The 22729-nt window shown below is 43.9% G+C and overlaps 2 protein-coding genes across 6 annotated transcripts in view; one reads left to right on the plus strand and one right to left on the minus strand.

The window, feature by feature from the left end:
- Positions 1–9212, plus strand: part of sgsm2 (small G protein signaling modulator 2) — a 102787-nt gene extending 93575 nt beyond the window's left edge. For all 3 annotated transcript variants that reach the window (XM_085479010.1, XM_085479013.1, XM_085479012.1), the window contains 7 exons: positions 895–1281; positions 1463–1587; positions 4980–5062; positions 5259–5368; positions 5452–5548; positions 5663–5830; positions 6105–9212. In XM_085479010.1, the coding sequence (XP_085335136.1) occupies positions 895–1281; positions 1463–1587; positions 4980–5062; positions 5259–5368; positions 5452–5548; positions 5663–5830; positions 6105–6193 (1059 nt within the window). In that variant the 3' untranslated portion in view covers positions 6194–9212. The remainder of the gene's footprint in view (positions 1–894; positions 1282–1462; positions 1588–4979; positions 5063–5258; positions 5369–5451; positions 5549–5662; positions 5831–6104) is intronic.
- Positions 9213–18901: 9689 nt separating this feature from the next.
- Positions 18902–22729, minus strand: part of tpst1 (tyrosylprotein sulfotransferase 1) — a 71982-nt gene continuing 68154 nt past the window's right edge. For 2 of the 3 annotated variants that reach the window (XM_085479015.1, XM_085479014.1), the window contains exons 4-6: positions 20640–20690; positions 20058–20126; positions 18902–19359 (exon numbers count right to left, since the gene is read on the minus strand). In XM_085479015.1, the coding sequence (XP_085335141.1) occupies positions 20091–20126; positions 20640–20690 (87 nt within the window). In that variant the 3' untranslated portion in view covers positions 18902–19359; positions 20058–20090. The remainder of the gene's footprint in view (positions 19360–20057; positions 20127–20639; positions 20691–22729) is intronic. The other variant, XM_085479016.1, reaches the window with a different exon arrangement.

The following is a 22729-nucleotide window of genomic DNA, read 5'->3' on the forward strand; positions in this document are numbered from 1 at the left end:
CTGCACCGTGAGCTCTGTTATTATCTGTTATATTTTCATTTCAGCCTGTGTTGTTTTGCATTAAGACGTCAAACTAAAACCTCCACGGATGGAGCAATAAAACATGTTAGTGGCTGAATTATAGACAGTGCACATCTCAGTGTTTCTGCATAAGATGAAATCAGTAAAAAATCCGGATGTATCGACTCGTTTTTAAAGAGATTAAACTGGCACAAACAGACTGAAGTATGATTAATGTTCACCTGGACAGTGAGTGCTGTGATGCTGTTTTGATGGTTTCTGTAAAGCAGTGTGAAGTAACAAACAAGCAAAATAAGTTTCACTCTACAAAAGTAGGCTGCAGACGTCTCGCACAAGCTGTTAGTCAAATAACAGCAACAGTGTTTGACAGATGATCTGATAACAATGCTGCAAAACGCAGCAGCCGCACAAAGACAGCTGAAAGATCAGTCAGTGAGTCGATGTAGCAGAGGTGAGACAACGCAGCCGCGCCCCCACCTCAAAGAATCACATGCATAGTTAGGTTTATATGCATGCTCAGTCGTCCAGTCAGGAAATCCCAAAAGGCTGAATCTGCGTTGTCAGTGGGAGAAACCAGCCGACTGCAGGAACAGTGGGCTGTCATGTGATCATAGGTACTGTTCACAGAGAGTTGGGGAAGGGCTGCACTCACCTGACCTCGCAGCCCATCGTTCCCTCAGTGGTACTAGTTTCATTGTGCAAACGTCCTGTTTATGAGCGATGAAACGTTTCTCCCACTGAGAACGTCCAGGTGAACAGAACCAACCTTTTGGGATTTACGTAATCACACATTATATTGCATAAAGCACCTCGAGGCTTCTGTTGTTGTAATTTGGCACATCGTGCCTTCTGATTCCTCCGCCCCCTTTTCAGGTGTTCATGTCTGTAGATGAGCAGGATGCAGGAAGCCAGGAGACCCCCAGCGGAGAGGACAGCACTCCCACAATGACCAACCTGGTGCCCCCCGTGGCCCTCCCACAAGAAGAGCGTCCTCTGGTAGAATTCGATTCCCCCGACTCAGGGCTCCCCTCCTCTAGAAACTACTCTGTGACCTCTGCTCACTCCCAGATCCTGTCTAGTATCGATGACGGTCAGAGCACAGAGGAGGAGGGTGGGGGCGCGGAGGACGGCAGGACTCCCAGTGAGCTGGCGGGGTGCCGGGACTCTCTGACAGAAGACAGGCTGTGCAGTCAGCTGGACAAACTGGTGACCAGTGGAGCAGCTGCTGAGGGGACGTCACCATCGCTCTCTTCCTATACAGTACGTACAGTGTGTGCATACATTATGTCCGTTTATGGGGCTTGTTTTTTGCATTGATGCCACATGATCAGAACAAAGTGCTTGGAGAGTGACACCAACCTACAGTCTGTGTTTGATGGACACACTGTGCAGTAACACTGAGCAGATTCCACACAGCAGAAAACTATTTTTCATTTTGCAGATCGAGTTGTTGGACACGGTCGCCCTCAACCTCCACAGAATAGACAAAGATGTCCAGCGCTGCGATCGCAACTACTATTATTTCACCACGAGCAACCTGGAGAAACTCCGCAACATCATGTGCAGGTAGAGAAAGACCTGAAGACGGAAGAAGATCCTCCTGTTGTTTTATGACGATGATTCAAATCACTGAGTGAAAAAATGAAACTGCAATGTGAAGCTTTCCAGCAGAAAGACAAACCTGTTTTACTTGACGTGTCACGTGATGCTGGGTTTGAAATGACCAGAGTCAGGTAGTCGCATAAAACCAGAACAGGTTGGTTTCTTTTGCTGTAAACAAAATCAAATCCACTTCCTGTAAATAGTTTCAGTCAGCCTTCACTAACAGCTGCTACTGTTGAATATCAAAGAAATGCATCTGTATCGCTCTGTGGTTTCACTGGTGTGGCATCGCAGGCACTGGGTAAGGTCTCTGTTAGTAAGAAGTAGAGCTGGGCGATATGAGATTTTTTCATATCACGATGTTTTTTTCATTTCAGGCGATAACGATATCTATCACGATATCAGCCAAATAACTATATTTGTAAGATTTAAATGTGCCGTTGCTCACAAGTAAAATGTGAAATAATCAGCAGCTTGTTTTTATTTAAATATTTATTTCCCATAATAAGTTCAACAGGGTAGATGTACTTAAGGAACATGAGACTTTTTCAGATAAATAAAGGCAAATATTGCAAACTACACAAAAGGCAGCAGCTAAAGCGTTTAAGTTTCAAAATAGAACAAACGAAACAGACTAAACTGTCAATTCCACTTAGAAACAAAATATTAATTCTAAAAATAAATCTTAGTTTGTTTTACAGAAGAACAGACAAAACTGACTAACTTTTGTCAATATCAAATAAACTGAGAACTAAAAGGAAATTCTCAATCTCTCCTTGTTGTATAGCTGAGCTTTTCAAACAGTTTTAACAGTTACTTTAGTCTGACAAAAGCCGAATGACGAATTAGCGCTTCCAGTCAGAGACTGAGGCTACGTCCACACGTACACGGGTATTTTTGAAAACGGAGATTTTCCGTTTTCGTTTTAAAAAATAATCCCGTCCACACATAAAGGCAGAAATGAAGGAAAACGCTGCTATGAACATGCCAAAGCAGCAGGTGGCGCTAGATTCCTAACCGTGCAGAAATGTTGGCCAATCAGAAGTCTAGAAGCCTCGGTGGGAAAAAGTAAACAAAGCTGGGGCATAGAAGCAGAACCGAGTCGTATGTGTGGAGGGACAGTAACTGTGTGTATATGTGAGCATTTAAACACTGCAGAGAGTACAATTAACAGTAACAGTATTGTAGAAATTCATTTCACTGAAACAATAACGTGGCGCACAGTGTGACGCATGCACCAGTTTATTGTATTTCCAGACTTGCTTTCGGCACAATTTACAGTGCAGCTACTCTGTTTTTTGTCAGACTTGAAATAGCCGAAATACCTTCACACTACGGAACTTCTATGGCTCTTCCGTTCGACAATCTCTCCGGCGTTGGAACCATCATCTGTTTTCTCTTCGGTCACGCTCGGTTGATTTTTCTAGTCGGCACACTCATTTCCTCCATTACCCGCTGGCTCCTTCCCAAACAAACACACGTGCGGCTTGGCACTTGTGCGGTACGTAACAAGTCACGCGACGTGACGCTGCGGCTGTGATTGGTTCGGCTCTGCGCTACTTAATTTGGATTGGCTGACCTTTTTTTTTTTTTTTTTTTTTGAGGACAAGAGCGGCGAGGTCTATCGCGATAGCTTAATTTCTCTATCGAGTAAAAGTTATATCGCGATACATATCGTTATCGTTCTATCGCCCAGCTCTAGTAAGAAGGCTGCAAAACTGATCCAGGGTCAGGTGCGATGAAGGGTTCTCATAAACACATCTGTTCTTGCTTCCTGGTGAAGCGATGCTCTGCCTGTCCGCAGCTTTCACACGTCCCAGTGACAGACAGCTCAGTACTAACCCGTGTTTGATACCCAAGTCTGCTTTATGGACCTCAGTGCTAAATGGCATCATGCAGCCAGGGCTATGTAAGACAGGCCTTTAAGGTGGAATTAATTAAGCCGTTATTTAAAAAGCCATCAATTATAGACCTCAAAAATTCTTGTGAGTAGTTGTAAAACAGCTGATCATCTGCAGAGGAGCTGCTTATTTGTCAGACTGGGTAGGAAGATAGTAAAGCAGTGAGCTGACTGCAGATCTGCAGAGCTGTAGATCTGAGACGTAATCTGAGGGTTTGGCTACTCTCTTCACTTTTTGCTGAATACTGTATGTACAGGAGTATTAGATGATGATTAGATGATTACTAGGGCTGCAACGATGCACAAAATTCACGGTTCGATATTTTTTCGATACAAAAAAAATGTTCATGCCTTTTTAATTTGTCATTTATTAAAATTATAAATATATATTTTAACTCAAAAGTACAGCTTTTAAATTTAATGTTGCTGAAACAACAAAGTAATAAAATAATAAATCTATCTGATGGAGAAATCCCTCATCTTTGGAAAAGAGAGTTTATTACAGAGAAATGTCTCTTTCAAAATAAAAGCTCTACTATCCGCTTCTTCTGGGCTATATTCTCAGCAGCATATTAAACATATCAGGTCTCCATAAGGAGAATCCTGTGCTAACAGCTGTCTAAATGACTCGGGTAAAGTTTGTAGCATGCTTGTTGTTTTTGTCTGCTTCCACTTGTCTTTGCACTAGGATGCTGTCGGAGTAAATGTGCAGTCATATTCGTTGTGTTCCCACTAGTGCTGTCAGCGTTAATCTGAAATGACGTTAACGCCACAACACGGCAAATCTCCGTTAACGATCTACCGCGGATCGCCCCGTGCATGGGGCTAGACGGCCAACACGTTAACGAGCTAACTGCGCTAACGCACTAGCTCCCACCCATGTAATTGAGCATTGCGTGGCACATCCAACATACTGTTTTACTTTAGTCCATGACGCGCTTACCTTCAGGGTCATACGTCACATGAAAACCAAAATAGTTCCAAACGCCAGATCTGAATGAGGGTGGGGGAGGTTCAATTTGCCATGTTGCAAGGAGAGCTTAACTTCTGTCTCGCTAGCTTGCCCTGCGCTCAGTGAATCTGCGTTCGACTACTCCGCCTAGGCTGCACTGTCGAGCGCAGATCCACTGAGCGCTCAACACAGACAGCATCGTCAGAAGGAAAGTTGATAAAATAAATTAAAACTTTTGTATTGTTCGATACATATGCGTACTGAACCAAAAGCACTGTATCGTTGCACCCCTAATGATTACTTGTGTAGTGATGAGTAGGTGCAGAAGGTGGAGGCGAGTATTTTACAGAGTGAGAAGAAGCAGGTTTTATCTCCAGCCTGTTTGTGTTATTTCCAGTTTCTAGCGTTTTATTTGTGGAGAACGAATCACCAACATTCACAACAGCTACCGATGTGTGTGCTCTCTCTTTAGTCTGTCTCTCTTTGCCTCTCTCTTCCTGGCAGCTATGTGTGGGAGCATTTAGAGATGGGCTACGTTCAGGGCATGTGTGACCTCCTCGCTCCGCTCATGGTCATCCTGGATGATGGTGAGAGAAATGAACTGAATTACTGTGAGCTCACAGATCAAAGCCCTGCCTAACAATGAGAAGCTAAAAAGCATTTGTCCGTTTAGCCAGTAAACACATGTGCAGCAGCAGCAGAACGCTTGCTTTCATTTCTGCGACAGTATTTATTCCAGAACAAATATTCAATAAATGATCATTAACTGTGTGTGTGTGTCAGAGTGCCTGGCGTACAGCTGTTTCACTCAGCTGATGAAGAGGATGAGTCAGAACTTCCCTAATGGTGGAGCCATGGACTCGCACTTTGCCAACATGAGGTCACTGATCCAGGTGATGGATGATATTCATAGAGTGAGTATCAGAGAGCGAGAGACGCTCCAGCTAACAGCTGCTGCTGTTCTGTGTGATGGCAGATCCTGGACTCGGAGCTGTTCGAGCTGATGCAGCAGAACGGCGATTACACTCACTTCTACTTCTGTTACCGGTGGTTCCTGTTGGACTTCAAGAGAGGTGAACACGCCATCCTCCTCTCACGTGACGTTTCTGTTTTCCGAGCGCAGACAAAGTGTGCATGTTGAGAAGCGCTCTTTAGAAATGCAGATTACGGGAATGTGCTGTGTGCAGAGCTGCTGTACGACGACGTGTTTGCGGTGTGGGAGGTGATCTGGGTGGCTCCCAGGATTTCCTCGCAGCACTTTGTCCTCTTCCTGGCCTTGGCGCTGGTCACAGTTTACCGTGAGATCATCGTGGACAACAACATGGACTTCACCGACATCATTAAATTCTTTAATGGTAGGACGCACATTCATACCAGTGCTCTGAGGTCTGAACAGTGAGTAGAAAGCTTCAGTGTCAGTGGGTCCGCATGTAGAATCTGCAGCGTGGCCGTTAGCGCTGCCATGTTCTCCCTGTACCTGTGTGGGTTTCTTAGATAATCTGGCTTCCTCACAAACACACACATAGTTCAAACTCATTTCAGGGCTCATCAGTTAGCTGCTGAAATCTACAAACTGTGCTGTATTTCCATATTGGTAGCGGTCTCTCTAACAGCCTGTCTGATCCACAGAAATGGCTGAGCGGCACGATGTCCAGCATATCCTGAAGGTAGCACGTGAGCTGGTGCACAAAGTCCAGTCTCTGATGGACAACAAGTAACTGTGATGAAGAAGGCAGAAAGAGGAATGGGAGGATGCGGAGGGAGAGTGTCTGACCCTGCTGGAAACTAGAGCACTTCCTGCCTCCACTTACCCAGGCCACAGCCGGGTGGTCGAGGCGTCCCTTTTCTCCAGGTGAAGGCCCCGGGAATGGGGCGGCTGTTGGAGCTCGGCCCGATCTGTTTACATTGCCCTTCACGTGGAATGCCCATGGTACCTGTTCGGACATGTGGATTTGTCTGCATGCTTGTGAGTTTGATCACACTGTGAACGCATTCTTGAGTTTCCCCAGTCCGGCAGAGTTTGCGTGCGTGCATGAAACACACACACACACACACACACACTGTCACAACTCGGTTTTCTAAAGTCGCACTCTTTTCCTCGACTCTGAGACAGAACATGTTGGATGGCTGTCAGGAAAGTTGAGGCTCTCAGTGTTTGTGTTTGTCCATGCAGTGCCATCTGTGGCCACTAGAGTGCAGGATGTACACACAGCAGAAGACTTAGCCACGAAGACGTTTTCATTAGTGACCAAATGGACTGTGCCAACGACCTTTTCATGAGTGTTTTCTACAAGCATTTGTGTTTTTACCCCCTCTTTTCTTTTTGTCCACAAAGTCATTATGACACAAATGTTGCCTTTTTCAGTAACAGCCCAAGGTACTTACTTGCACTTTGTTGTGAGCGGGTCCTTCGCGGTCCCTGTGAAGGCCACGCCACAGTCTGTGGGGGCCGGAGGAGCCTGCGAGAGGCCAGACCATTTAGGAACTCAGGATGAATTGCAGCCAGCTTTTCTGAACATGTCGGTCAGTGTTTGAAGCATGTTTACTCCCAGAGCACAACAGGAAACGCAAGCACACGAGCCTTCCTCCTTATCCTCGCAATTTTAAAAGGGCCACAGCTACGTTTGAGAGCTGCACCTCAACTTATCTCGATCAGTTTCACCTTGAGTTTAAATAGTTTTTAGCTCTTTTTGTGGCTGCTCATCAATTTCAGAGAGCCAAAGGTTTCCGGCACAACGTCACCTACATCCAAGGTGAGCAGGAGAAAGGTGGTGAAGAATCCAGCGACACTTGAAACACTAGGAAACGACTTTACGTGTCGGGGTCATTACAAAATACCAAACATGCTATTTCTGGCTTCGCTGAGCCTACAAAGACTGACTGAGTTTTCAAAAGCAGACTAAGAAGACAAACTGATCTAATTAGGATTAGTTGAATTACAATTTAAAAACTGATTTATCTAGCAGTGTTTGGATATTTTTATGAAAAGAATGAAAATCACTTCCTTGAAGGAAACCTCAAACAGCTGGCTGTAGTTTAGCAGACGTCACAATAAGATCATAGACTCGAGTTAGTGTTGTAGTGCTGTTTGTTCATAACTTACAGCTTTTTCCAGCTGTTTAAAAACAGTATTTAACAGTTAGTCACAAACATGTACCTTTCTTGGTTCCCCGTCCCCGAGACTTAAAAGGAAGTTCTTGTCTGATTGTTGGGATCTCTCGCTAATCTCAAAGGGTCTTTGCCTTGCTATTAAATCACACTGAGACAACAAGTAGTTGAGCTAATTTTGTGATATACTTCCTGGAGTATAATTATTTCAGATAATCTTTGATTAACATTTAAATTTGTATGATCCTTAACTATCACACAACAGAGCTGAACTATAGTGTGAAAGCTCCAATAACCAGCTACAAGTAAATCCATTTAACTTCATAGAAAACGTCCGTTTCAGATCGATCTGTGTTGAAATGTTGACATTTGGTGAAGCTGCAGGAAATAGAAGCACACATTATTAGGCATTCCCTGGGAAAAAACAAACCAGATGGAGTATATGGGATAGAACGCGAGACACGAGGATGCAGGATGTGGTCAGTGCTTGTTTGACTTTTCGCAGCAAAGAATATTCTCGGGAAACATAGACCATCCTTTCAGTAATTTCCTTTGAAACATGCACGCTGACCTGAAGGCACCACGAAGACTGTTCAACTGTCCAGAGAAGTGGTTGCAATTGTCCCTGTGAAGCCGAAGTCCAGCCTCTGAGACTCGGACTGGGTTTGTCTTTACAGTCCCAGGTTTAGAGAAAAAACAACAGAAATCTGAAAGAAGCTGCTTTTAATGCCATCACTAGTGTTCAGTGGATCAGTATTACAGTGTGTTGGTGTTGGCTTCAGAGTAACAGCACATTCACGTTTGTATCTGAAGGGAGTCGGATGCTTTTTTGACACCCTCCCTGCTCTCCCTTCTTCTCAGTGTGACCCTTTATCGCTCCTTAAACCGTCCATCGCGACCGCGTACGATCGGTCGTCCGACACGGACCTGCACCTGTGATTCAAGTGCCAAGAGTCTTCCCCGATCCTAACGTGTACTGTAGTCATCCTGCTCTCCGATTGCTAGTTTGATCCCAGGAACAGGCCGTGGCATTGGATGGACCTCGCTACGGCCCCTCCTCCCCGCCGCCGCGGAGGCTCGGAGGAGGAATCGGGTCCGTGCTTTTTCTTCCGATCAGGACGTTGTGTACCAAAGCCTTGAAACAGCCCCCTCTGTGGCATGACGACAACGTGCAATTTCATACTGCATCTTGAAGACTGACTGTTTACTATTTGTGTAAAATATTTTTGGAAATGGTGTTCTTGAATTCTTTCACTACTGTGCAATTTCTGTCATTTGAGAAACCCATCAAAGTCTATACTGCTGTACATATGAACCAAAAGCCCAATATTTCTATGAAGACAGACACAACATATATACAAATACACATATAACTTATTTTGAGATCTATTTTTATGTTGGTTTTAGCAGCACTAGCCAGAGGTGTGTACTGTGCAGAAATGCAGAATGTGTGCAGACCATGTTACAGATTGACTGTTAAGTGTTCTCTCTTAATGTTGTGCACTGACTTTGAGATTTCAAATTTCTATTTATGTAGGGAGCCAACGATTGCATTGCTGAATATGTATTGGTAAGGGTGTATCATTTGCCTTGAATGTAATGTATTATTAAATAAGAAGTTGTTCATGACCCGCCTGCTCTCCTTCCTTTATGCTTTTCTTGCTAACGTGTGGACACTTTTAATAACGTCTACACTGCCTTAAGGTTAAAAACACCTTTTGCTCTGCAAAAAATACACCGTGACCGCCTCACCACGAGGGGGCAGCATTTTATTCTCGTTTCCCATCCTTGAAAAGAAATAAAGTGGGCTGCCATCCAGCAGTTAAGTTTTCTAGTAGCTTTAATAGTTCAGAGAGTCAAACACAATAAATGTATTTTGTCAGGAACACAAAACATTAGCTGTTGGTAAGATTACACGATGAAGCTGATATATTTAACTGGATTGCAAACAAAGGCTCTGTGTGTAAAAGTTACTCACTAGCTGTCAGGAGATTGCGGTCAACCTGTTTTCTCACCCCTCCAAACTCGAGCGCATAATCCTAGCTACGGTGGCCACTGTAGGACAAAACAATTCTGGCTGCTGTTCATCTGTAACGGACGCAGGTTGAGCTCCTGTTGAGCTCAACTATCAAGATCATTATGGCTGTATCCCAATTCAGGGTCTGCAGCCTTAAAGGCCGCATTTTAAGGCCGATTGACACGACGAAGGCTGTCCCAATTTGAAGGCTGCTCAAAATGCGGCCTTCAAATGTGTCCTTCATTTCCCTGAATTTTAAGGATGTGGCGGTGTAGACTTCGTGACCCAACATATCCCAGAATGCATAGCGCGGCGGTGGGTGCGGATAATTTTGCCGAAAAAAACGGTGGAAGCGGAGCGGCCGAAGAGTAAACTTTTAAAAGTAAGTACTGAATATTATTATCGGAATTTAATCAGATTCATCAGAAGGAAAACATGATTTTAAGAATCAGAAAGAGTTTTATTGCCAAATGTTGAGCAGGTTTACAACATTAGGAAAATGCTGCGGTACTTAGTGCAAACATACTGTCAGACTGTAAATAAACATAAAAATAAGAATTAGATATATAGTAGATATATACATATATACATGAGTGCAGGTGGTGATCAGTGCAAACATGGAATGATGCAGTGAACACAGCGTAGGGTCATGTGTTAGTGGTGGGGACAGTCATATGGTTATTGTTCATGAGTCCGACAGCAGAGGGGAAGAAACTGTTCTTATGGCGAGAGGTTCTGGTGCGAATGGACCGGAGCCTCCTGCCTGAGGGGAGCAGGTCAAACAGACTGTGTCCAGGGTGAGAAGGGTCAGCTGAGATCCGAGCTGCACGCCCCAGTGTCCTAGAGGTGTACAGGTCCTGCAGAGATGGGAGTCTGCAGCCAATCACCTTCTCAGCAGCAGTGGCAGTCCTAGCCTGTTTGGCGCCCTGAGCGAACACACCTTCTTAATATTAAAATCTGTAACATAATGTATTGTTTGGAGTTTAGTCTGTTACTGTTGCTATTTTTACCATTTCTTCTTGGAGCAACTGTAACGCACATAATTTCCTTAGAGATTAATAAAGTTTTCTGATTCTGATAGTTTCAGGATGAGCTGCCATTATCCAATCACACATCTGCTTACCTGCATCTTTTGCTCGTTTCTGCTTGTTTTTTCTCTTTTTTTCTAAACTGAGCACCTGATGGCTTTGAACTTTTCTTGTCCATCTTCCACTGGTTTGAATTTTGCACTCCAGTATGAACAATCATCCCCCAACCCGAGGATCACCACAACATGATCTAACACACCTACACCTTAGTTCAAGATTCACTTTGTCTAAGGTGTATTTCTGGGATTTCACACAACCCAGGATTCAAATCATGAATCCATAATGGGCTTGGATTTACAACATTATGAATGAAATGTGCTCGATCTGGAAGCAGCTGGCCCCTCCCCTTTCGACGGGTTGTGTGTGAGACTTTAAATCATCAAATTATAAATTTTAAATTGTTATTGATCCTTTACCCCTGGTCCTAAAGTGTATATTTATTTTCTTACTCTTCTTATATTTGTTTTTTGTTTACTTGCACTGCTGTAGCTGGAGCCTCGTCGTCTCGTCTCTCTATATGCTGGGCTGTAAGTAGCGGAGATGACAATAAAGTTTACTTTGACTTCAGCAGCGCGCAGGCGCACCGAGGGCTCTCGCGCTCACTTTTCACGTACAGAATTTCGAAAAAACATCGGTGCAAATTATAAGTCTGTATCATGATGTCTGGTGTTTTCGTGTTTGTTGGTTTGTTTTTATTTTGTTTTATTTTGCAAGTTGGTTATTAGACGCTGCTCCAGCCAGCCAGAGAATCCCCCGCCCCCGCCTCCCTGAGCAGCAGGCGCACCTCGCAAACGGAGGGCGCCCTTACTCCCAGCAAATGGGCGATAGAAAACCGATCGGTGCCTGTGACAATCCCGATATGCGCTGGCTGACGTCGGGGCAGCACGAGTACGAGCAATTTTTATTTTTTATTTTTTTTGCCGATGCCCGTGAATCCGCCCCGGGCAACCGCCCGTGTCAGAAACTGCTACTGCTCAGCAGAGCGCAGTGGCGTGTCTAGAAAATTTTTGTTGGGGGGGCCAGGTAGGGGCACAGATTTGGAGAAGGGTGGCAGATGTAATTGGCAGATAATGTTTAAAAAAAAAATTCTACCAACCCTTAACCATAATTCAATAATCCTATAAACCTAATAACCGAATGCACTTTTAACTCTTATTAGAATGAGATTTTAACCACTACGGTGCAAAGTTTTTAGATACTGCGTTGATAAAGTACAAGAGATACAATCAGTGCTTTGTCAGTGTTTACTCAGCATTCAAGGACAGCAATATTTGCATAGTATTTTTACTGACATATAGTGCACATATGTTTTGGGCAAAAACATTTTTGAATATTAAAATATGAACATTTGTAACAAACAATTGACAAATTAGCCGATGCAAAACTTTATCTGCCTGTTAAAAAAAGAAGATAATCTTCTCACAAACTGGTGTTTGATTGTGAAACAGGAAAAAAGTGGGGAAACAACTGAAAAGACTAACATTTGAATAAAACCTGAAAGCAAGTAAATACTTTCTATGCTGCCTTATGGTAAACTTTGGTAATATTGATAAAGAACAACACTGGCTGACGATGAAATACAGTCAGCTGGCATGGTGACACTGCCAGTATAACCTGCAGGGCTGGACTGGGACAGAAAAATTGGGCATTTTGACTACTGACCGGCCCACCAGGTAGTAAAGCCATAAAGCCTTTGACTGAAAACAAATGCTGTTGTGACAGTCCCATATGGAAAAGAAATAGTAAAAACTTATATGACTTACTCATGAAAGTGGCCACTTTCTCATTACTTTCATATATTGTTTTAGTAAGTATCCAAAACATACAAGTTTCATTATATAATTTTTCAAGGGATCTTATATCTGCTTTTACTCTTGTATGCTTTTCATACAAGTTTCACACAAGACAGATACAAACTTTATAAGATTTATATATATCTTTTCCATATGTACACAGTCTTGTTGGTATATGTATGATTTCTATACATTTTACGTCAGATAAAAACTTTGGTTGTAAGATTTAGATAATTATTTAATAAAAGTGAGATATTTTAAATGAGAATAAGAAAGAAAAGTATGTCTTTGTGCCCCCCTCTCCCTGTTAATGCCCTACCTGGCCCCCTGGCAACACTTTGCTAGACCCGCCCCTGCACAGTTACCAGCTGTCAGCTACTTAGAAAAGGATCCTGGTGTTATTTGTCTCTCAGAAACAGTTCATAACTTCCCTTCAACTCATTCATGTCACCTAAAAGGTAAACCTGTTTCTCCATCACAGCTCTGATGATTCAGTAAGGACATCTCCTGGTTTCATCTTCATGTTTCCCTCTCACCACATAACCAAACCATCCTGACCAGCAGCTTTACAGCTGTGGCTCCAGCAAACATCAGCTGATACTAGAAATTAATATTAAATAAATTCTAACAACAGCTGATCAAGCTTAAACGTGCTGCTGTTGTTTAGCGCGACATCCGCTGGTTTCCTCTTTCTGGCACAAAGTGGGCGATAAATAAACAAGAGAGCCGATCAGCTGATCACTGATCAGTTTCATGATTGAAGTAGAAACAGGAGAGGAGAGAATGAGAGAAGAAGAGGCAGCTGTGCAGCGTAACGACAGAATAACTCCAGCTTTGTGCCTTTTTTTCATTATAGCTAAAGTCCGGGACAAACTGCGTCTCTTCTCAGCTCAACACCAAACGTGTAATATTTTCTCTGAATGAGGGACCATTCCATTTTTTAAGGAGCCGTTGGAAACTCTACTAACTAACCTTATGAATAAAATAAAGTTCACTATCAGTAACATCATAGCAGAGGTGTGGACTCGAGTCACATGACTTGGACTCGAGTCAGACTCGAGTCATTAATTTTATGACTTTAGACTTGACTTGAAAAAATGTTCTAAGACTTGTGACTTGACTTGGACTTTTACACCAATGACTTGGGACTTGAATTGGACTTGAACCGGTTTACTTGAAAAGACTTGATATTTTACCCCAAATATAAAATTTAACATGCATATTATATAGAGATTGAAAATGTGACGTCATTCACGGGTAGAACCGCAAAGGATTCTGGGAACTCGTGGCAAGAGGTACTAGCGCACGCAGGCTTTCAATTAAAATCTGTTATACAGCGATAAAAAGAAACACAAAAATGTCAAGAAGCCGTTGTATTATTAACTACAATAGCCGGTCGCATGACAGCCACGGGAAGCCGACGGGTAAAGAGATCGGTTGTTATCGGATTACGTCATTGAAGAGAAATTGTTCGAGCCATGTTTCCGAAGTAACAAAGACGCGACTGGATTGCAGCCATTCAAAGACCAAATATAACGTCCTAGAACACTCCAGCTCACAGGTTAGTCTGCTCCAAGCATTTACACGAAGGTCAGTGTTTTTTAGTAGTTAATACGTCATTTTTCTTAACATAACTGGTGATATAGGTTACAAGCAAGTCTGGCGCTGAACAGAAATTGTCGCGCTATGCTCCTTTGTTTATTGTGCATAAATAGTGAATTGTCCTGACACAATATTGCGTTTCGCTTCTGTTATTATGGCACATTGACAAAAACATATACTTTTATTCACAGGATAAAACAGGGTTTTTTGTATCACTAATTGCCCAGTACGATTACAGCATACAGTATTATTGTCACTGCTACATTTCTGTGATGCTACCAGAAATTATTTCCACTACTAATTAATTACCGTTGAGCTCAAAGGTCCTATTAATAAACGGTTAATGAATGTGTATTTATGAAGACGATTTGTGAGACTGGTAAACTTATGATACGTACGATGGTCTTTCGTTCTACACGGTGCATTTCAAGGTCCTGCACCCATCCGTCGGTAAACTGTACCTGGGCTTGTTGCAGTGACCTGAAGTTACTAAACTTCATGAGTGTATGCACTCACTCCAAGAAGCGTATGATTATAAATATGCATATAAATATGCTAAGATGAGATAGCTGACTTCATCTAACTAGCAAATGTTGTCCAGGCTACGTTGGTGATGCAGTTTTTTTTAATGTGTATGATATTTTTGTCATGCGATTTTAAAGCCGGTCCTACAACCGCATCCAAGAATAACATGCAGCTTATCTCAGAACTGTCGGTGAAAATTATTCTTGGAGCTAGGTTTAATTGAGCTGCATTTTAAAGAGGTGCAATTTCACAATTTGTGTATATTTTCTAAGTTCACTATTTTGTCATGTGTTGAGAAAAACACAGATTTTAAAATTACATGGTCTAATATTTACATTTAGCATAACTGCAACATTATTTTTTCGTTTTTTTTTTTAAAGACTCGAAAGGACTTGAAATTCAAAATTTCAGACTTGTGACTTGACTCGGACTTTTACACCAGTGACTTGAGACTCGACTCTGACTTGCCTGACATTACTTGAGACTTGACTTGAGACTTGAGGATAAAGACTTGAGACTTACTTGAGACTTGCAAAACAATGACTTGGTCCCACCTCTGCATCATAGCACCACCCAGCTGTATAAAAACTCCGTCAAGCTGGCTAGAACGCAGTACGAGTTATTGCAACTGATGGTAAAAAGTCAGCACAACTAAAATAAACTCCACCTAAACTTAGTTTATATCTGACCCAGATAGACTGCAGGTCATAACTTCTTACCTGAAGTTCAGTTCACCTGACACTCGGACCGGCGGCTGCCTCGGGGCTCTCCTCCTGCCTCCCCTTCCCTCATACACCTGCTGGCCTCTGTGGAAGCCCCGCCATAGCCACCACCAAACAACCGAGTTATCTTTACACATCGGCCTGCATCTGGCCAATCCACCACCTCTCATTGTTCATGCCATTACAAAAAAGTCACCGGGCATATGCCCGGTATGCCCGATGGCCAGTCCAGCTATGTTAACCTGCAACCAAATCTGCAGCTCCATACAGCAATGTTACGACTTAGATTATATCTTATAACTCATAACTCTTATGTTAGCTGCCCTCTGTAGCATACTGTCTGAAATATTCCACGGCTGCAATAATTCTTTAAGTGTTATTTTTTTCCTTGGTATTCTAATTTCACCGAAGTTTACTAAACTCAACAAACTTAATATTACTTACCGGGACATTTATTCTGTCCTCATTTTCTTTCACCGAAAAATTGTTTCCTGCAGTGCCGTCTTTCGTGCTTGGCTCTCCTACCTTTGCTAACGTGATGCGCATAGCGCAGAAGCCGATGCTGCATTCACTTACACTCGGATATCTGAGCTTCACCGTGAAAACATAATCGGACATTTGATATTTGATTGAATTTTATTGTTTTGCCTTTGGGGTGGCACCTGGGGTGGCCAGTCTGGTTTGGGGGGTGGCCTGTGCCCCCCCAGGCCACCCCGCTGGACACGCCACTGGCAGAGCGCACAACACGCTGCAGTCTCTGTTTGTCCCTGATGGTGGCTCCAGCGTACCACACGGTGATGGAGGAGGTGAGGATGGACTCGATGATTGCAGTGTAGAACTGCATCATCGTCCGTGTTGGCAGGTTGAATTTCTTCAGCTGCCTCAGGAAGTACATCCTCTGCTGGGCTTTCTTGATGACGGAGGTGATGGTGGGCTCCCACTTCAGGTCCTGGGTGATGGTGGTACCCAGGAAGCGGAATGAGTCCACAGAGGTGATGGGGGTGTCAGTCAGGATGATGGGGGGGGAGTGGAGCTGTGTGCTTCCTGAAGTCCACAATAATCTCCACTGTCTTCTGGGCATTCAGCACCAGGTTGTTGTGGCTGCACCAGGACACCAGACGTCAGGAAGTCAGTGATCCACCGGCAGATGGGATCAGGCACATTCATCTGGGAAAGCTTGCCTCGGAGATGGTCTGGAAGGATGGTGTTGAAGGCAGAGCTGAAGTCCACAAACAGGATCCTGGCGTAGGTTCCTGGGGAGTCCAGATGCTGCAGGATGAAGTGTAGGGCCATGTTGATGGCGTCGTCTACAGACCTGTTGGCTCTATATGCAAACTGCAGGGGGTCCAGGAGGGGGGCCGTGAGGGTCCTGAGATGGGAGAGAACTAGGCGCTCAAAAGACTTCATGACCACAGATGTCAGAGCCACGGGTCTGTAGTCATTTAGTCCAGTGATCCTAGGTTTCTTGGGGACAGGGATTATGGTAGAGGACTTGAAGCAGGCAGGCACATGACATGCCTGCAGTGAGGAGTTGAAAATGCCAGAAAACACTGGGGCCAGCTCGTTTGCACAGTGTCTGAGGGTGGCAGGAGACACACCGTCTGGGCCGGGAGCTTTTCGAGCATTCAGACTCTTAAACTGCTTCCTCACATCTGCTTCATGAATATGAAGAGTTGTGGTGGGAGGTGGTGGTGTGAAATCCTCTTTTGTGTGGGGTTTGGAGGGGGGTGTTGTAGGTGAACAGTTTGAAGGTGGTGATGGCTCTATGGAGGGGGGAGAGGTGGGGGAATGAGTGTCCAAAGTGTCTCTATTGTTGGGGCCGTTGGAGGTGTGAAGGCTGCCTGATGGCTCGTCAAAACGGCAGTAAAAGTCGTTAAGGGTGTTGGCTAAGAGCAAGTCATCAGTGGAGTGGGGGGTTTTAGGCTTGTAGTTGGTGATATTCCTAAAACCTTTCCACACAGAGGCCGAGTCGTTCTCTGAGATCTGCTGCTGCATCTTCTCAGAGTGCTGATGTTTAGCAATGTCCACTTCTTTAGTGAACCTGTACTTGGCCTCTCTGTCCCTGTCTCCGCCTTTCTCTTTTCAGCCACAGCTTTTTGAGTTTAGGAGTAAGCCACCTGTTGTTTAGTGTCAGAGCTGCTGGCAATAACTGCGATAACATCAGGAAAAAATGAGGATGTTTATACACACGTGTTAGAGAAGACGGTGAGAAAGAAATGAAAGTATTGGTCACATGCGGTTTGACTCTTTCAAAGTAAAATTACTTTACAAGGTTCACGACGTATGTTGCCAATCTCTGGCCACATACATAAAACACGTTTGGGTGGACGCGACCCATTTTGGCACCAGCAGCTTCCACATTTTTTCTATCAAACCCCCCAATATTTCTGTACCTTCAACAGCTTTTATTTAGGAGAAAGGGTTATCTGTCGGTGATCCCAACACTGAGTCAAATACTTTAAAAGCACTCTTTGACACACTTGTACTTTTTTTTTAAACAAGCAATGATATTTTAATTTGAAAGCTTTACTCATTTCAGATACAACATCTGCTCCAGCTCAAATGATGTGGTAATAAAGGCGCGGTGTGGAACAGTAACAAGTATTTTACAAAAAAAGCTCAAGTATTACTCGTATGTTACCCAGTAAGGCCATGAACGTGATGTGCTGCACTGCACATCCAGAACTTACCGTTTAGTTTTTTTTAAATTAAAGATGGTCAAATGCTTTGATTGCATCTCTTTTTCTTGCATTTCTACATAATGTATACTTTATTAACCCCCACAGGGAAATTCCTCTCTGCATTTAACCCATTCCCTCAGTGAAGCAGTGGGCAGCCACCAACCCAGCACCCAGGGGGCAGTGTGTTGGGACAGTAACTTGCTCAGGGGGTACTGTTCAGTGGATTTGAACCCCCGACCATCCAATCATGGGGCACCACTCTACCTACTGAGCTATCCCTGCCCTTTATTCATTTTTTAAATAATGGTGCACCACTGCAACTATGACGAGACCCAAACGTGCCTTAAAGCCTCTAACAAAAAACCAAGTTTGCTCCACTCTTATTTTTCTTGGATCAAAATATTGGGGCAAGTTAATATTTTTCAGTACAACTCTTGTAAAAGTACTACTTTTGTTGTCATTAAACTGATTTAATTACAGCAGCACATGGTGCACAGGTGGGCCTAACAGAGTAGTCGAATCTCCTCAGATTATTTCACACAATCAGGTCAGAAAACAATAATATGGTTATGCTTATTTTAGTTATGAGCGCTTGTTTGAAGAAAAATAAAAAGGGAAGAGGATCGAAGCTCAGAGCTGAAGTAGAGCGGGTCGCCTAGCAAGCAGAAGGCCAGCTGATCGAGCTGCGTTTCCCCGATGCATCCATGCAGGTGTGGGTGGATGAGGCTCCGAGTGTTCAGAGTATAAAAGCAGCATGAAAGTACCAGACTGATGTTCATAGCAGCACTGAGCTTGTTTGGTTGTTTCATTAAACTGTGATGATCACGGGGTATTTGTAAGCACATCTTCCCGTATTCGGATCATTATACACAAGAAACAGACAAGGTTTGTTTAAAAAAAGCATCTTTTATCACGGTTGATACGTCAAACTGATCAGTACCCATGACATTGCACAATACAACGGCATGAAAAACAATAAAAAAAGGAAATCATCATCAAAATAGGTATTGCATCTTCCAAAAGCTAATTTTCCCATTCATAAATACTTTTCCTCTAAAAGGCCAGAAATGATTTCTACAAGCTGATGAGCATGACGCGACGTGAGACGACGACCAGCAGACATTCAGTGGCGCTGACATCCATGTTTTTGTACAGTACAATGCTGAAGGCCGAGACTTCTGATGACAAGGAGTGGTCGCAGCCCACCTGTGTGTGTGTGTGTATATTTATATATTGGGGGGGCGTGTCCCAGCTGTGGTCATGTGACACTTGAGATGTGCCAAAGCTGAACAGGGCTGTGACATGACTGAGACGATATCGGCGATGCGCTGTTCCTTTGCAGCGAGTCCTGTACCAGAACAAGAGCACACACGTTACTGGTGGGCAAAGCTCACGTTAGCAGGTTTGCTGGAATTATATCGAGAACCAGGCCCGCCTGAGCCTGGTTCTGCCGGAGGGTTCTTCCTGTTAAAAGGCAGTTTTTCCTTCCCACTGTCACTTGCTCATAGGGGGTCAGCTGATTGTAGGGTCTACCTTACAATATAAAACAACTGTTGTTGTGATTTCATGCTGTTTCCAAACATATGTGCTTCATAAGCTTGACACTGTATCTAAACATCAGTGTGGAGCGTCCCATCTCTAACTGGTTTGTGTGGTTTCCATGAGCTCACACAGGGAACAGGTTCAAGTGAAAAAACAAGATAATATCACAACATCAGTCAAATTAAACGATAACTTTATTCTGTGTAGTGCATTGAGGCGGTGAGACTCTGTAAGCAAACCAAAAACAAGACTTTCAGTTGTTTCTATTCTTATTGATAATTATTGGATTGCTGCAACACTAATTAAAGCAGATTTCTGCAGTATATCTTATGACGTGGTTACAGCAAATATTGGCCTCTGTGTTAATATCTGTAATCATTTTAAGTAGATATAGGAGCTCTTGCTTTATTTCACCGATGTCTGTAAGCAGCAGTCCTGATGGACTCATTTTTAAACACGTAGCTAAACAGGAAGTGTATTTGTGAAATAAACTTGCTTCTGTACCTGTGTGTTTTGGTGCCCACGCTGCCTCTGCTCCTAACTGGGATTGGGTCTCTCTGCAGCCTTCTGGATCTGTACGGATGAACAGAAAGCAGGTTAGGTTTCACCGTCAGCTCCTCTGTGATGAAGCGCTTGAGGGGGAAATGCAGAAGTTTGCATCTACACCCCCGAGAAGATGCTGACAGAAAGCCAGATCGCAGCGATCGACAGACAGAGACTGATTGCGTTTGGAAAAAAAGACAACTGAAAGCTTCTGTAACAGAAAACAGATGAATGCAACTGCCAGGAGGGGGCAGAGGTGCTCTTCAGCCAACGTGAGGCTCTGAAACCAAGAGACGACACAGTAAAGAAAGACTACCGAAAAACAAGGAGGAAAAAAAAGGGGGGGAGAAAAAAAAAGGGGGGGGGATTCATGAAGCAGGAACCGAAAATCAGGCTGTTAGATGGCTAGAAACTCAAGAGGAGATGACTAACTGTGAGCAAATGGAAACCTGTCACGTGACTGTCCACTGAGCTGCATATGGTTCGACTCGTATGAGAACAAAATGAGGAAAAGCTCAACAACAGGCAGGATGGTTACTGTACCTGTGGCTGTTCTTTTAGGAAATCTGGGAGCTGAAATTCACCTTTATAGACCTGGAAAAACAAAGGGCCACATTTAGAGCTTCACAGTCAGCGCTGCACAGTTCAGCATCCGGGTTTCCATGGTGACATGTTAAAAATGTAAAATAGCATTATCCCTGCCTAAGTTCAAACTCAGCCGACAGAAAGAGATGGGGGAGGGAGACTGGGGGAGTTTCTGAAAACCAGCCACAGCAGGAGGCTGCCATGAAAACATCAGATCAAACTGGAGGCAGGGGGGTGGCCTGTAGGGCATACCTCTGCTGTGCATGTGGGATTCTCAGAATAGACACTGGGTGTTCCAGTAGTCCCATAAAAAACACACAAATCACATTTCTCACAAACGAGCGCTTTAAGCTTCTCCCTCAAAGCTGGAGATAAAGGAAGGATGCTGGAGCTGACGAGAGGAAACAGGAGGAAGCAAAGAGACAGAAAATGATACAAAGATTCACTAAAATGCTTCAATCCAGTTCGGCTTTCATCGTAGAGCTACATGCGGCATTTGGATTGTACGCAAACAACAATCCTGTTATTGCTATAATATTTTGTCCCTCCTCTATGGTTTACATCTCCAGTGCCCAACAACAATAAGACTCATCGGTTGACAAAGTCCGACCTCTTCCGGTCCCAATGTCTTTAAGCAGAGCTGTGCCCATCTCTGACTCCAGCTCTAGTAAAGTCAGCTTTCCATGAGCCGCTGTGTGTTGACGTGGTAGCATGGATCCATCCTGCTCTGCATCAACGTAGTGCAGCTGGCGGTGTAGCGGCGAGGCGGATATGTTTTTGGCACACCAGTTGTTGGTGACCACGTCAATCATGTATCTATCTTCTGATATCTAATGTGTCATATGACAAAGCTCGAATGGCATCCAGAGTCCCCGGATCTGTGTCTAACAGAGCAGATTTAGTCTGTGACACACACACAGACATTTACATAACATACAGCAGGAGTTCAAGCATCGCCTCCATCTGTCTCATTATCATGCCATCTTAAAGTGGTACCTATCCATTCGTATAGATGTTGGTGGAATAGTTTCAGAGTTACAGGAAGTAATCTCAGCCAACAGTGCTTTGCTGCAGTATTTGACTGTTTTTGCACTTCTATCCTCACGGCAACATCAAAAGGCAGCAAAGCCAAATCTGAGGCTTTATGTAGGAAAATGGGAGCTTCCCCATTGCCAATGAAAAAAAAGTGATTCAGTATCAATGAAAAGTATTTGATTGAGTCTGTGCTCGAGTTTAAAAGTCCTGTGCTCAACATTCTGGAATTCACTGATTCAAACGTTCCCCCAAAACACAAACTCCCTCCTTAATCCCCCTGCGTGCCTTCATGCTTGCTTGCGTGTTAGTCTGAAATTGAGGCAGGGCCAAAGGGGGAGTGTAATCCGACATTACTTCCCAAGGCAGAGACAGAGAGGCGAGTGCATGTTTCTGATTTCCTCCCGGGTGCCATTTTGCAGCTCTGTCGGCGCTCAGAGGCTCCAGGCCAGACTGCTCCGAGCCAGTCCGAGCCTTCTGCTCAGACGGAGACAGAGCACGTGCAGGGGAGGTGGAGCATGTTCTACATCAGGACACACCAGAATGCACACGCAGTAAATCCAAAGGATGTATAATTAAGATGTGTACAGATATAATGTCTAGATCAATCTGTCCTTCGGTGAGGAGATGGAACAAAGACCAGGCGACATGCCTGCACGATGGGGTCGATGTAGGAAGAAGCCAGCTTGTTTTTGTGCAGCAGACTATGATTTGCAGGTCCATTACCTCACAAGGATGTGTTCAAATGCTCATGGAAGGAGGAATATTCAGACTGGGAAAGATTTACCTTCTGTTCTATTCAGACAGACAAACAACGTCTGCTAATACAGGCCACGCTCCAGCATCCATCACGGTCACAAAGAGTTTCGCCTTCCCCTCAAATCTTCCCTGATAACAGATATCTGTTACCAAGTCTGTGTCCATACTGCATATAATCCAAAGGGAGCTAAACAATCCGGTTGTTCAGTGATGACGCGACGAATCCTACTTCCGGGTCTAAAGTAGTCTGCGTTTAA

Source organism: Copadichromis virginalis, linkage group LG14 (assembly GCF_057382275.1).
Source record: "Copadichromis virginalis isolate Kocher_CV1m ecotype Utaka linkage group LG14, C_Virginalis_male_GT1.1, whole genome shotgun sequence".
Lineage (NCBI taxonomy): Eukaryota > Metazoa > Chordata > Actinopteri > Cichliformes > Cichlidae > Copadichromis > Copadichromis virginalis.